The sequence below is a fragment of the Penaeus monodon genome, chromosome 26 (genome assembly GCF_015228065.2).
Source record: "Penaeus monodon isolate SGIC_2016 chromosome 26, NSTDA_Pmon_1, whole genome shotgun sequence".
Classification (NCBI taxonomy): domain Eukaryota; kingdom Metazoa; phylum Arthropoda; class Malacostraca; order Decapoda; family Penaeidae; genus Penaeus; species Penaeus monodon.
In genome coordinates this window covers 327,026-340,737 of record NC_051411.1, presented here as the reverse complement: position 1 = coordinate 340,737, position 13,712 = coordinate 327,026, and the positions used below count along the sequence as shown (strand labels likewise).

At 26.9% G+C, this 13,712-nt stretch overlaps 1 protein-coding gene across 1 annotated transcript; it reads left to right on the top strand.

Moving 5' to 3' along the window:
- Window positions 1-3,282: 3,282 nt before the first annotated feature.
- On the top strand, window positions 3,283-13,165 carry LOC119589786. Its single transcript, XM_037938356.1, has 5 exons — window positions 3,283-3,374; window positions 3,679-3,812; window positions 4,008-4,122; window positions 8,024-8,099; window positions 13,084-13,165. The coding sequence occupies exons 2-5, from the start codon at window positions 3,687-3,689 to the stop codon at window positions 13,163-13,165; spliced, it is 399 nt and encodes a 132-aa protein (XP_037794284.1). The 5' UTR covers window positions 3,283-3,374; window positions 3,679-3,686.
- The last annotated feature ends 547 nt before the right edge of the window (window positions 13,166-13,712 follow it).

Below are 13,712 nucleotides of genomic sequence, written 5' to 3'. Positions count from 1 at the left end.
CAAAAAGGAAAAAACACACACTTTAACAGTTAAAGTAAATCCACCTTGTCCCTTTAAAATGAAATTTATGATTGATAACAGTATAGACTACCAATCCACCCAATACTGGATTTTTTTTATGCAATTCAGAAAAGGGAAAATTGTGCAAGTGCCATCGAAGTATGACAAACAACCTTGTTACCATGCTTAAGGTTAGGAAGACCACAATTCCCAGTGAACATTATGATGTTAGTTATAAGATATCAGGTTACCTTTTGGTTACTATAATAAAGATGTAACTAATATGTAAGTACAGGTCCTTACTAGAGTAAATGGTGATAGAGGTGGAAAAAAGTGTTTATCTTTTTGCAAATAACAGCTTGGAATGTTATATAATTAGCCAAGATTCAATTTCTGTGGTCTATAGTACCTTGGGTCTAAGATAATTTTTTATATAATTTTTTTCAAAGGGCCTGGGATATTTGATCATCCTAAAACTAAGTAAAGTGGAGATACGAACTGTGAACGAATGCATCTATCAGTATCCCCCACATCTTGTAAGTCTTCAAGATATCCTCACTTTTTTAATAGTAAAATGGTTATATTGATTTTAATTAAATTAGGTTATATTAGTCTGCAAAGGATTAAGTATAGAATAAATTCTCAGTTACTTCCATGACAGAACTTTACCAAGGAGGCAACTGAAGAAATTTTCCAGGATGGCCTACTCGGTAGAACATTAAAAATTCCAGAAAAGCTATCAGTAAGTGAAACTTTGTCTTCATTTAAGAATTGCCATTAAAAAGTCAAGATTAAAAATTTTAGATGGTCCTTGAGCCATGCTAAATAGTTTTCCTGATCATCATTGTCATCGTCTCGTCATCATCATCCATCATCATCATCAATCATCATCATCATCTCATATCATCTTTATTTTTTAATGTTATTAATTTATTGTTATTAATGATGTTATTGTTATTATTTTTTTTATTATTAAATTTTATATCATTATATTTTCCTTATGTCTACAATTCTTTATTTCAGGTATTGTCTATGGGCAGAATATTTGTTGAGCAGATTGTCTTGTCATTATATTTGTTGCAAGTAGTACAGATTATCTAAAATAATTTTATTAACTTTCTTATATTTGAGATAGTTTTACAAATAAGCTAATACTTTAGATATAAATACAAATGAATCTTTTGCAGCAAAAAAAATAAGAGGAGGGAAGAAAGTAGTTTTTGTGATAAGTTTATAGATACCCTTAATCTTTATTCTGCTATTTCTGACCCCCTAAAAAAAAAGGGGGGGAAGGATAGTTTTTTGATATTTCATAGTGACCAATTAAATCTATAATTTTTTTTCTCTTTTCTGTTGTCAAACAATCATAAGCTTTAGCCAATCTTTTCTTTTTACATTCATGACGATTTTTTTTAATTCACTTTACTTCTTTTCCTTCTCTCTCTCTTCTTTTTCTTCTTTCTTTGTATTTCCTCTTGCTTCTTTTTTTTCTCTCTCTCGTTTCTCTTCTCTCTCTCTTTCTTTTTCGCTCATTTCGCTTGCTCTTCCCCTTATCTTTTTTTTCTCCTCTTCTCATTTCCTCTCTCCCTCTCCCTCTCGATCTCTCTTCGCTCTCTTCTCTTCTGCTCTATCTCTCATCTCTCTCTCTCTCTATCTCTCTCTCTTCTCTTCTCTTTCTCTCTTCTCTTTCTCTCTCTCTTCTCTTTCTCTCTCTTTCTCGCTCTCTCTTCCTCTCTCTCAGCTCTCTCTCTCTCTCTCCTCCTCTCATTCTCTCTCTCTCTCTCTCTCTCCCTCTCTCCTCTCCTCTCTCTTCTTCTCTCTTCTCTCTTTTCTTCTCTTTCTGATCTCTCTCCTTCTTCTACTTTCATTCTTAATATTTCTTTATTATCTTATCTCTTCTTTCATACTTCTCTTTTCATTCCTTCTCTCTCTCTCTTTCTACTCTCTCTTCTTCTCCTCCTCTTGCTTTCATTCTTAGATTATACCTTGTCATCTATCTCTGCTCTCTCTTCTCTCTTCGTTCATCTTCATATTATTTATTTTTTTCTGTAGATATCTCTATCATGATATATATAACTATCTATATATATATCTATATATCTATTAGTTATATTATTATATATTTTATATTATTATTATAATTATTTTGTATATATGTATGATATACTATATATATATATTATATATATATATATTAATATATGTAGTATATATATATTATATATATATATATATGATATATATGTATATTATATATATTATATATATATATATATATATATATATATATATGTATTATATATATATATATATATATATATATATGTTTATATATATATATATATATGATATATATATATTATATATATATATATATATATCTATATATATATATATATATTATATATATATATAGTATTATATATATAATATATATATATATGTTATATATATTATATATATATATATGTAAATTATATATTATATATATGTGTGTTATATAATATATATATATATATATATATATATTATATATATATATATATATATATATATATTATATATATATATATATATTATATATATTATATATATGATATATTATTATATGTATATGTATATATATACATATATATATATATATATATATATATATATATAGATATCTATATATTATATATATGTATAATATATGTATATATATGTATCTATCTGATACTATTATATCTATATTATATATTATATCATGTATTTATTATATATATTATATAATATATATATATTATCATATATATATATATATATCATATCTATATCTTATAGGAACCTGTCAGTAGCAAAGTGTTGGTATAGGAGTATATATATATGTTGCTCTATATTATAAATTTTTATCATTTAGGACTATTTCTTGAAAAACATTTTATTGCTGGTTATGGTGTACAGAAACTTTGACAGCTTATTTTTTATATCTTCATGTGGTTTAAGTTTATTCTTTTTTGTTTGTTTGTTTGTTTGATTGTGAGATAATTATTAGATAAATTAGGTAAATTTTATTTTAGTCCCCATTCACTTGATGATGATGAAGTAAAGATGATCATGATAACAATATGGAAAAATGAAGTCATTTGTATATAAACAAAATTACAAAAATGAAACCAAAGTGAACAGTGTATGTACCCTCTGCTGATGGTTAACAGAGTTAGCCTAGACATGTTTGGATAAATCTTATTCATCTTGTTAATGGTTTTATTATTACCGGATTTCAGAATCTTGACAAGAAAATGCAAGACAAGGGATTCAAAGTCAAAGCTTCTTTAATTTTCCTTCAACCTCTCTGCACTTCAAACTTGCTAACAGTATACTGAAACCTTTGGGTAAGTTTTTTTTTGTTTTGTATTAATTTCCTACAGATATAACCTGTCGTGAGATTTGAAAACAAAATACAGGGAGAAAAAGAGTATGTTAAGAAAATGTAGAATTCTGTGGTTTTATTTTTATAATTTTTGACTATAGATATCTGCATGTATACTTTTTACATTTTATGTGATTTTTTCTCTATATACAAGTACAGATTCACGCTAGAAACTGTACAGACCATCTGTTCTGTTATTTGTTATCAGTCGTTTGAGAAAATATTGATAAATGGATATAAAAATATCTATTTAACAAATTTTCAAGGCCTGCAGATGATAGAGGAGTATACTCAGGGTTGTGGACCGTCTTACTACAAGTGCATTTTGTGTGCTGCACATGGGAAAAATTTATCCAATGTACCATCATGTGATAGGAAAAATCATACAGAGAAATATATTGTGAGTATAGATTATATATATGGTTTCTGCATCTCTCTCAAATAATTGTATTATTGGTTTATATGCACTTTGTTTGTTTTTCCAAGAAAAAATGATTGAAGACAGTCTGCAAGAAAAAATGAATATGATTCCAGGAATGAAATATTTCTTCATCCACTTTTTCCACTTGAAATACTGATGGGGATTGTGTTTTAGCGTTGGAGATGTTTCCTGAAGGATTCCAGTCTAACCTCTGCAGAAAGGGAGGAGATCCGACAAAAATTTATTATTGAGGAGGGAGTAGACTACACACAGATTAAGGTTATCAAAGGTAATTTACAAATTTATAACTCGATTTTCATTTGTTTCCAAAATAAGAGGGAAATATTGATAAAATCCTGTCTATAATATTGACTTTGGAGTGTGTTAACCCCCATGACCGATAGCCATCATGAAAGACCAACTCATCATAACGGATACAGCTAGGTGCCACAACTCACCATAACGAGTCAAGCAGGAAATTCTGCTATACGTAGCAGACTCCCCAGCCAAAAGGCTAGACGGTTGCCAGAAGTCACCAGATTGATTAACACCTAGAGATTTCTAGTACCGTCATTGTAGGGTTAATGAATATAACAAACCCTTCCCCAGAAATATTCACATAAACACACCTTTACATGCCATGTGTATAATGTACTTCATCAGGGATTGAAAAAAATTTTCAGAGCCACTCGTCTTGCAGGACGAGCAGTTGCTAAATTCTACTCCTCCTGCATGTTGTGCTACTCGTCCTGAATGTTATGCTACTGGTGTTGTATCTCATATATGTTTACAAGATAAAGCTGCAGCCTAAATTGCCTGGTACTTACATTAATACTGTACTATAGTTTTCTGACTAGAAAAAGATGTTTGGTTTTGCATTTTACATAATAAAAGTGACATAAAACAATATTTGTCTTTATTTGTTATTTGTGAAAGACACTTAAAGGAATTGGCCATCCGTCTGCATGGTCTAGACTAGTCCTCTTCCTCTGATGATAACTCAACAACACCTTATTCTTTCTTGGGCCGGAAAGTTTATACCCCCCAAGGTGTCTTGTGTCCTTGGTCATGTCCATCCACTTCTGAATGGCTGGTCTTGGCTGGAAGTCTTGGAGAGCTGGTCCATCACAACAGATTCTGACTAGTGATGATAATGAGTTGTACTGCAGGCGGGTTCTCTTGTCAGTGTTGATCAGGTTCATTTTGCTAAAGCCTCGTTCACATTCAGCTGTGCTTGGTGATAATGGAAGCATTAGCTGCACAATAGTTTTAATGTTGCCAAGATGCTCGGTTTCCTGCTATTCAGCAATTTCTTGATACCCTTTCTTGACATCTTTAAAGCTCTTGTTAGGTCTGGTCATATACCACTTTAAATCGATCCACTCTTCTTCTGCTGCTTCCTTTTCTCCATCTGTGTTATAACCCTGCTTGGAAAACGGGCTCCCTTCAAATACTTAAACATTGCACCCTTCTCCATTTTGACAGTTGCAGATGACAACTGGTTACGTTCAATTAAAACCCTGAGTGTTAAGTGTTTTAATTATTATTATTTTAATATTACAATTTATTTATCGATCTGTTTAAAAAGCATTTTAAAAACTCGAAAAAACAGCTGGTAGAAAAGAAAATCTACAAAGTATCGCATTGAGCACATCAACTAGCAAGTTTAAACATGACGCAGGTAAGTGGGGCATGAATTGAATGCAACCGTCAGCATTTTATATAGTGCGCGTTTTATACATACCCCTAAAATACCTGCTTTGTTTCCGGTTTTCATTCGCTAAATGTCAACATGAATTTTGGTTGTTCCTGCAGTCTTTCTGCTTCGACGATTTTTCACTTGTCCGAGCAAGCAGTGTTTTTCTACTCGTCCAGCCCAAATTCTACTCGTAAATACATGCGGACGAGTGAAATTTTCGATCCCTGCTTCATTTATTGATATTTGATCACTTTCTACATATATGACAGTATATTACTCGTTAAAGTAAACAGTTTAAATAGAATGTTAATTTTATCTGATCCTCATGGACCCCTTAAAACCCATCCACAGATCCTGAGCAGTCTATGGACCCCAGGTTAAAAACCCTGTTTTAGATAGTATAATACATATGGATTTCTTTTTTTATAAACTGAACATTGTTCATAAATTGTTAAAGGAAATGTATCATAAAATTTTAAGGGGATGAAAACTAATGGTTTAAGTTGTTGGATTGAGTCAGTATCAGCTAGAAGTAAGACCTACTACCAGCTTACTATACCTGAGAAGAATAAAGCAATAAGAGCATAAATATCATGAAATTAGTTGTAGTCCCTTGAAATGCTTTACAGGAGTTGTTGTTGTAGATTGATTCTGAACAATCATGAACAGGCTAGTATATTTTGCCATAAGAAAGGTTAACTATTCCTTTCCCCATGACTTTCACTCAAATTGGAGGAAATAGCTGTACCTGTGCAAATTAGATAATTCCATGAAATACCAATAGAACATTTTAAGAAATTTCAGAGCAGAATGTTAAGCCAGACAAGAGGTACCATACTTGAAGATTAAAAACTCCAAAGTATTCCAACCCATTGATAACAAATGGCATATATGTTTGCCTCAATTCTGAATTCTCCCATATATGCCAGGATAATGGAGGCTGCTCTCTCATCTACACCTTACATAGGAATATTTCACACAACACCCACTACAGGCTCTTCAGACAATCTTCATTGATGCTTTTATTGGTAATGAATAATAAGCTTGTCTAGAACCAAAGCAAATAGGGAAAAAACATTTCCCACACACTTATAATTTTTGTCTCATGCAGACACCCTTGAAATAAAGTATGGCATAGTGGTCAGTGTGCTCTGATGATCTCCCTATTCATTGGGGTAATAATAAGAATTTTAAAAAATGTCAACTGATAAGCACAATCTGCATATGGTGGTTCCTGCTGCAAAAGCTAGTTTTTTATTCTCAGCTAATGCATCACATCCCTCCTCCTGTCTAATTGATGAGGATATTTCAAGGTTTTCTTGCCAAATAGATCTCCCAGACTTTTTAGCAAACAACTTGTAGTATAAACATAGTTGTAGTTGCCAGTTCTTGAACAGTAGTCTTTGAATTAGTGTACAAAAAATGAAGTCAGTAATATAAAACATTAGATCCAATTCTATAAACACTGTGGAGATATACAGTACATAAACAATTCCCAATATATAGCCAAAACACTGGAATACAAACCTTTAATGGTCTTCTTATATTTATATTCGTAAATGTTATTGTTTGCATGAGTATGTACATTGCTTTTTGTTAACCAATTGGATTCAGGTACCTTGCTGCCCACACTTCCCTAAAATCCAGGCAACAGGCTTACTTGAGTGCCAACTCTCCCACGTGTGTGGCTTGTATCCCTGGCTTGTAGGTAGTGTTAAGACTCTTTGCCTCACCTTTGCAATACTATTATCTCTTTTTTCTTCTTAAAGAATATTTACTTTTATACCATTTTCCATATAGCCTATATAGTCTACAACTCTGTGCAGTAACAATAAGTAACATTGTGTTATTTGTGTGATTTATTTGTGTTTCTTATTCAATTTTATGTAATACACCATGTACTGCCAGTCACAGCTGAATGAATAGGATCTTGAACTTGAAAATAGTGCCGTCCCTGGAGTTGGCAGTCAATGGATGGTACATTCCACACTTATTTACTGGTAGAAAAAATGCAAGAACCCATTCCTAAATGGCCACTGAGTCTAATCTTTCTCCAAGAGCTTTGTGCAGTGGCAAGTCATTCCTGTCACCCCAGCCTTACACCAATTTTTTTATGATGAGATGGTCACATCAGCCGTATCTAATGGGTTAATATCTCCAAGTATAATAACAGATACAGGAACATTCATAAATCCTTTCCCATATTGTCTATTGTCTAATGGTTATGATTACCATGACTTCATCAAAATTATCTTTTGGTTTATGAATGATTGTATTTGATTTTCAAATATGAATTTGCAAACCATCATCCCAAAGAAAGTCTATAATCATATTGAGGAATTGATAGTGTAATATATTTTCAATAAAGAAGTCAAAGGAAGTATATATTTTATGGAATTGGTTTAAGAATTTTTATGCAATCAAAAGTGCTGAAAGCATTCTTGTAGTGATTAGAGAAGAAAGTTAAACTAAACTTTGGAGTGTTTTTCAGGTAAAACATATTTTCCCCATAAATGGAAGGCACAAGGGAGGCCAGCACAAAGACCCAAAGCTGAATATTTCCCAGAGTAAGACCTCTTCTGACAATTTTTGTTATTTTTTATTGTTTTTATTTGTATTGTTCAACTAGAGCTAAGGCTAGCACATGGCTTTTTTTCATCATTCTCTTCTTTTATGTGTCATTTGTAAACCATTGAGAACAAGTGATAGATCCTCTATTGCATGACTGCAGAGAATTGTAAGACAAAGAGCAGTGAATCTGCCAAGTATGAAGTTTTGTCCTTGATTTAGAAAACATGTTATAAATCACTGATTAGCAGATAGCTATAGTTTTTGGAGTAGGGGATACTGTAGGTGCTAGAGAAGCATGATCTGAATGGTGCACAATATAACTAACCTGATGTATTAACCCATATGACCAGGTCTGATCATTCGCGGGGGCCCGCCCAGTCTGGGCACATCCTTTAGTGCCCGGATGCCACCCGGCGCGGGAGCATACCTCATTCAGACGGCGATTTTTGGGCATGTCTGTTCTGAAACATTTTTAAATAAAGGGGAATTTTTTTTTTTTTCAAAAAAAAAAAAAGGACCCGGTTTTTTATAAAAGGTTTTAAAAAATTTTTTTTTTTTAAAAAAAAAAAAAAAAAAAAAAAAAAAAAAAAAAAAATTTTTTTTTTTTTTTTTTTTTTTTTTTTTTTTTTTTTTATTTTTTAAAATTTTGGGGGGAAAATTTTTTTTGGGGGTTTTTTAAGACAATTTTTTTAGGGGGGCAAAATTTCAAAAAAATTTTTTTGGGTTTTTTTTTGGGGGGGAAAAAAAAAGGGGGAAATTTTTTGTTTTTTTTTTTTTTGGGGTTTTTTTTTTTTTTTTTTTTTTTTTTTTTTTTTTTTTTTTTTTTTTTTTTTTTTTTTTTTTTTTTGGGGGGGGGGGGGGGGGGGGGGGGGGGGGGGGGGTTTTTTTTTTTTTTTTTTCTTTTTTCCCTTTGCTTTTTTTCCCCTCCCCTTTTTTTCCTTTCCCCCCTTCCCTTCCCCCCTTTCTCTCCTCCTTTTTCTTTTTTCCTTTTTTTTTTTCTTTTCAGATACTTTTATTGGGGGTTTTAATTTTTTAATTTAATCCTAAAAACCTTTAAAAATCCAAACTTGATTTTTCCCCTGGCCCCAGTCAATATTCCAAGGGTTTCCCCCCTTTGCTTAAAAAACCCGTTGCTTTTTCCCCTTCCCCCTTTTTTTTTTTTCCTTTTTTCTTTTTTTCCTTTTTTTCTTTTTTCCTTTTTTTATTCCTTTTTTTCTCCTTTTTCTTTTTTTCTTTTTTTTTTTTTCTTCTTTTTCCTTTTTTTTTCCCTTTCCCCTTTTTTTTTCCCCCCCTCCTCCTTTTTTCCCCCCCCTTCCCCCCTCTTCCTCCCCTCCCCTTTCCTTTCTTCTTTTTCCTTTTTTTTTTCTTTTCTTTTTTCTTCTTTTCTTGTATTTTCCTTTTTTTTTTAAATTTTTTTTTAAAACCCCATTTCTTTTCCCCCTTTTTTTCCCTTTACCCCTTTCCCCTCTTTTTTCCCCCCTCTTTTCTTTCCCCCTTTTTTTTTTATTTTTTTTTTCTTTTTTTTCCCAGAAAATTTTCTTTACATTCCCCATTTATTTTACCACCAAAAAATTCCCCCATATTCTTTTTTTGGGGGGTCAAAACCCTTTTTCAAAAAAATTTAAAATTTTCCCACAATTTTGAATTTCCCCTTCCCGGGTATAATTTTTTTCCCCACCCCACCTTGAAAACTTTTTTCCCACTTTTTTTTTTTCCGTTACCCCAATTGTTTTTTTTTTTATTTTAAATTTATTTTTAAAAAAATTTTTATTTTAAAATAAAAAAGGGGTTTTATGGTTTAAAACCCCTGCTTTTTTAATTCTTGAAAAAAAATCATTGGGGCTCATTTGAATGCCTTTTTTTTTATTTTAAAAAATTAAAATTTTTGTAACCCCTTGAAAAATTTTTTTTCCATTCTTTTATTTACTAAAAAAAAGGTTCCCGGGATGGGGTTTTTTTTTTATTTTTAAAAAGTGAAAAAACTTCCAAATTTTCAAAAATTTTGGAAAATTTTTTGGAATTTGTAAAATTTTTTTAGTTTAAAGCTTTCTGGTTTAAAAATATTTTTATTTCTTAATATTTATTAATTTTTTTAATATTTTAAATATATACAATTTATTTTTAAAAATTTAAATTTTTAAAATATTTAAAAGGGGTTTTTTTTTAAAAAAAAAAAAAAAGGGGTTTTTGTTTGGTTTTAAAAAAAAAAAAAACAATCCACTTTTTATTTTTTAAAATAATTTGGGTAATTTTTTTAAAAATTTTTCATTCTAATTTATAAAATTTTTAAAAAATTTAATTTAAAATTTTTCATTCGTATTTTTAAACAATTATTATTAAATTAAAATTTTAATTATTTATTTTAATAATTTTTATAAAATTAAATTTAATTTTAATTTAATTTTTTAAAGGAAAATTTTTATATAAAATATAATTTATAAAATTTAATAAATAAATACATATTTAAAATTTAAAATTAATATAATAAATATAATAACATAAATATAATTAATATACATATATAATATAAAATTTTAATATATATATTATATAATTATATATATTTTAATATTATTTTTGGTTTTTTATAATATATAAAAATTATAATATATAAATTTTTATATATATATATATATATATATTATAAAAAAAAAATATTTATAAATTAATATAATATTAAATAAAAATAAAAATATATATAAATAAAAAATAAAAAAAATTTTTAAAATATATAATTAATTTATAAAATATAATAAATATATATATATAATTCATTTTTAATTATTTTTTTAATATTAATATAATATATATATATAATTTTATAATTTAATTTATATATTATATTTATTATATATAATATATTATAAAAATTTTATATATATATATAATCTTATATATATATATATATATAATATATAATATAAATATATATATATATATATATATCTTATTTAATATTTTAAAAATAAAAATATATATATAAATATATTATTTATATTAAAAAAAAAATTTTAAATTATACATATATATATAAAAATATAAAATATAATAAAAAATTTATAAAAAAAAAAAATAAAAATATATATATAAATTAAATAATATATATATTAATAATTATATAAAAAATAAAAAAAATATAAAATAAAAAAAAATAAAAAAAAATATTAAAAAAAAAATATATATATATAAATTAAATTAAAAAATTAATTTATAAAAAAAAATAAAAAAAAAATAAAAAATAAAAAAAAAAATAAAATTTTAAAAAAAATAAAATTTTTAAAAATTATATATTTTTAAAAAAAAATATAATTATAAAATTATAATATTTTTAATAATTTTTATTAAAAAAATATAAATAGAAAAAATTTTATTAATAAAATTTTAATAGAATATTATTATTATATATAAATAATTATTTAAATTTATAATATATATAATAAAATTAAATTATATTATTTTAAAATTTATTATAAATGTTTTAAAAAATAAAAAATATAAATTGAAAAAATATATTTATATTAATATATATAATATATATTAATATAAATAAAATTTAATAATAAAAAAATTAAAAATATAAAATATATATATTATATTTATATTTTTAATATATATATATTTATAAAATTTATATATTATATATATAAATTTAAAAATTAAAGTTTATATTTTACTTTAATTTATTAAAGATATTTAAATTTTTAATTAATTTATAATTTTATGTATATATATATTTTATTATATATATTAAATATATATTATTATATATATTATATATATTATAGTATATATTTTTTGTATAAAATTAATTTTATATTATAAAATTTAATATTAAATAAAGTAAATTAAATTTTAAAAAAAAATTTTTAATTTAATAAAAAAAATATATCTATTATATAATTATTCTATAAATTTCTATATATATATATATTAATAAAATTTATTTATTATTATATATATTAATTTATAAAAAATTATAATATGTATGTATTTTAATGAAATTGTTTTTATTTTAATTTTATTATAAAATTATTTATTTTTTTTAATATATTTTATTTTTAATTTTATATTATATATAAATTTTATATTTTATATTTTTATATTTTATATATGTATTGTTTTAATTATATTTTTTTAATATAAAAATTTTTTATTTTTTTATATATATTTTTAATATAAAATAAAATAATATATATATTGTAATTGTGTATATATATAAATTTTTTTTTTTTTTTATATTATATTTATATAATTTTATAATAATATATAATTTTTATATTATTATATATATATATATTAAATATTATATAATTTTCTATTTTTAATATATTTTTATATAATTTATAATTTATTTTTATTCCATATTCTTAAAATTTTAATATAATATTTTCCATTTATATATTATTTATATTTTATAAATATATTATAAATATAATATTATATTATATATTAAAATTTTAAAAATTTATATTTTATTATATTTTATAAAAATAATTAAAATTAAAATTATTATAATTTTTTATATATTTATATTATATATATTTTTAATTATGTTTAATATAATTATTATATATTATATATATATATATATTTATTATATATATTAATAATATTTTTAAATATATTGCGGGTGTACAAGGGGAAAGTACAAGAAAAAACACAAATCCCAAAAGGCCTTTTTTCACTTTATTGCTATCAGGATAAAAGGGGGACAGAGCTAATAGAGGTATATTACAATATGGGTGGTCAGGTGCCCTTTATAATACAGACTTGTAAATACCTAAGTGCATTTTGTTGGGACAGACACCAGCACACATTTTTAGGGAGTTTTTGAGAGTAACAACCTCTCCCAAAAGACACATGCTTACGTTGTTTGGACCCCTTTTAGTTTCTGATGATTTTGTGTCAAAATTTTTCTTAATTTAAGACATTAAAAATAAATAACTAGACCTGTAAAAAATAGTTATGTTTCCTACCTAGATCTTCAGCTGGAAGGGTTGAGAATTACGAAGGAGTGAAGGCATTCCTCAAGACAGACGTCGGAAAAACAATTCCCGAATAAAAAAAAAGTTGAATCCCCCAGATCTACATGCTCAGGATCTTCAAGCACAGCAATCTCCAAAAACAAATATCTTCCCCCTTTTCCAAAGGGTGAAACACCAAAAAAAGCCCGGTGTGTATTTTCTCCTCCTTCCCCCTCTCCTTTCCCCCCTCCCCCTTTTTCCCCCCCCCTTTTTTTCCCTCCCCTTTCCCTTTCCCTCCCCCTTCCTTCTCTCTCTCCTCCTCCCTCTCTCTCCCCTTTTTCCCCCTCGCCTCTCTCTCTCTCTCTCTCTCTCCTCTAGCCCCCGGGCTATACAGTGGTAACGTGTCGCCCCTCATCGGGGGGCGGCGGTTCGCGCCCCGCCGGCACGAGAAGTTGCAACTGGCCTGGGGGTTTGCGTGGCTGGGGACCAGGGGGGCAAAGGGCCGGTTTAGCCGAGTCAGCAGCAGCTGACACACTGAGCAAAAACAAGCAGACATAGGGCACACCAAGAAAACCATTGTATCAAAAGGAATCCAAACCAAACTTTAAACTTTAAATTTAAACTCTCTCTTCTCTCTCTCTCTTT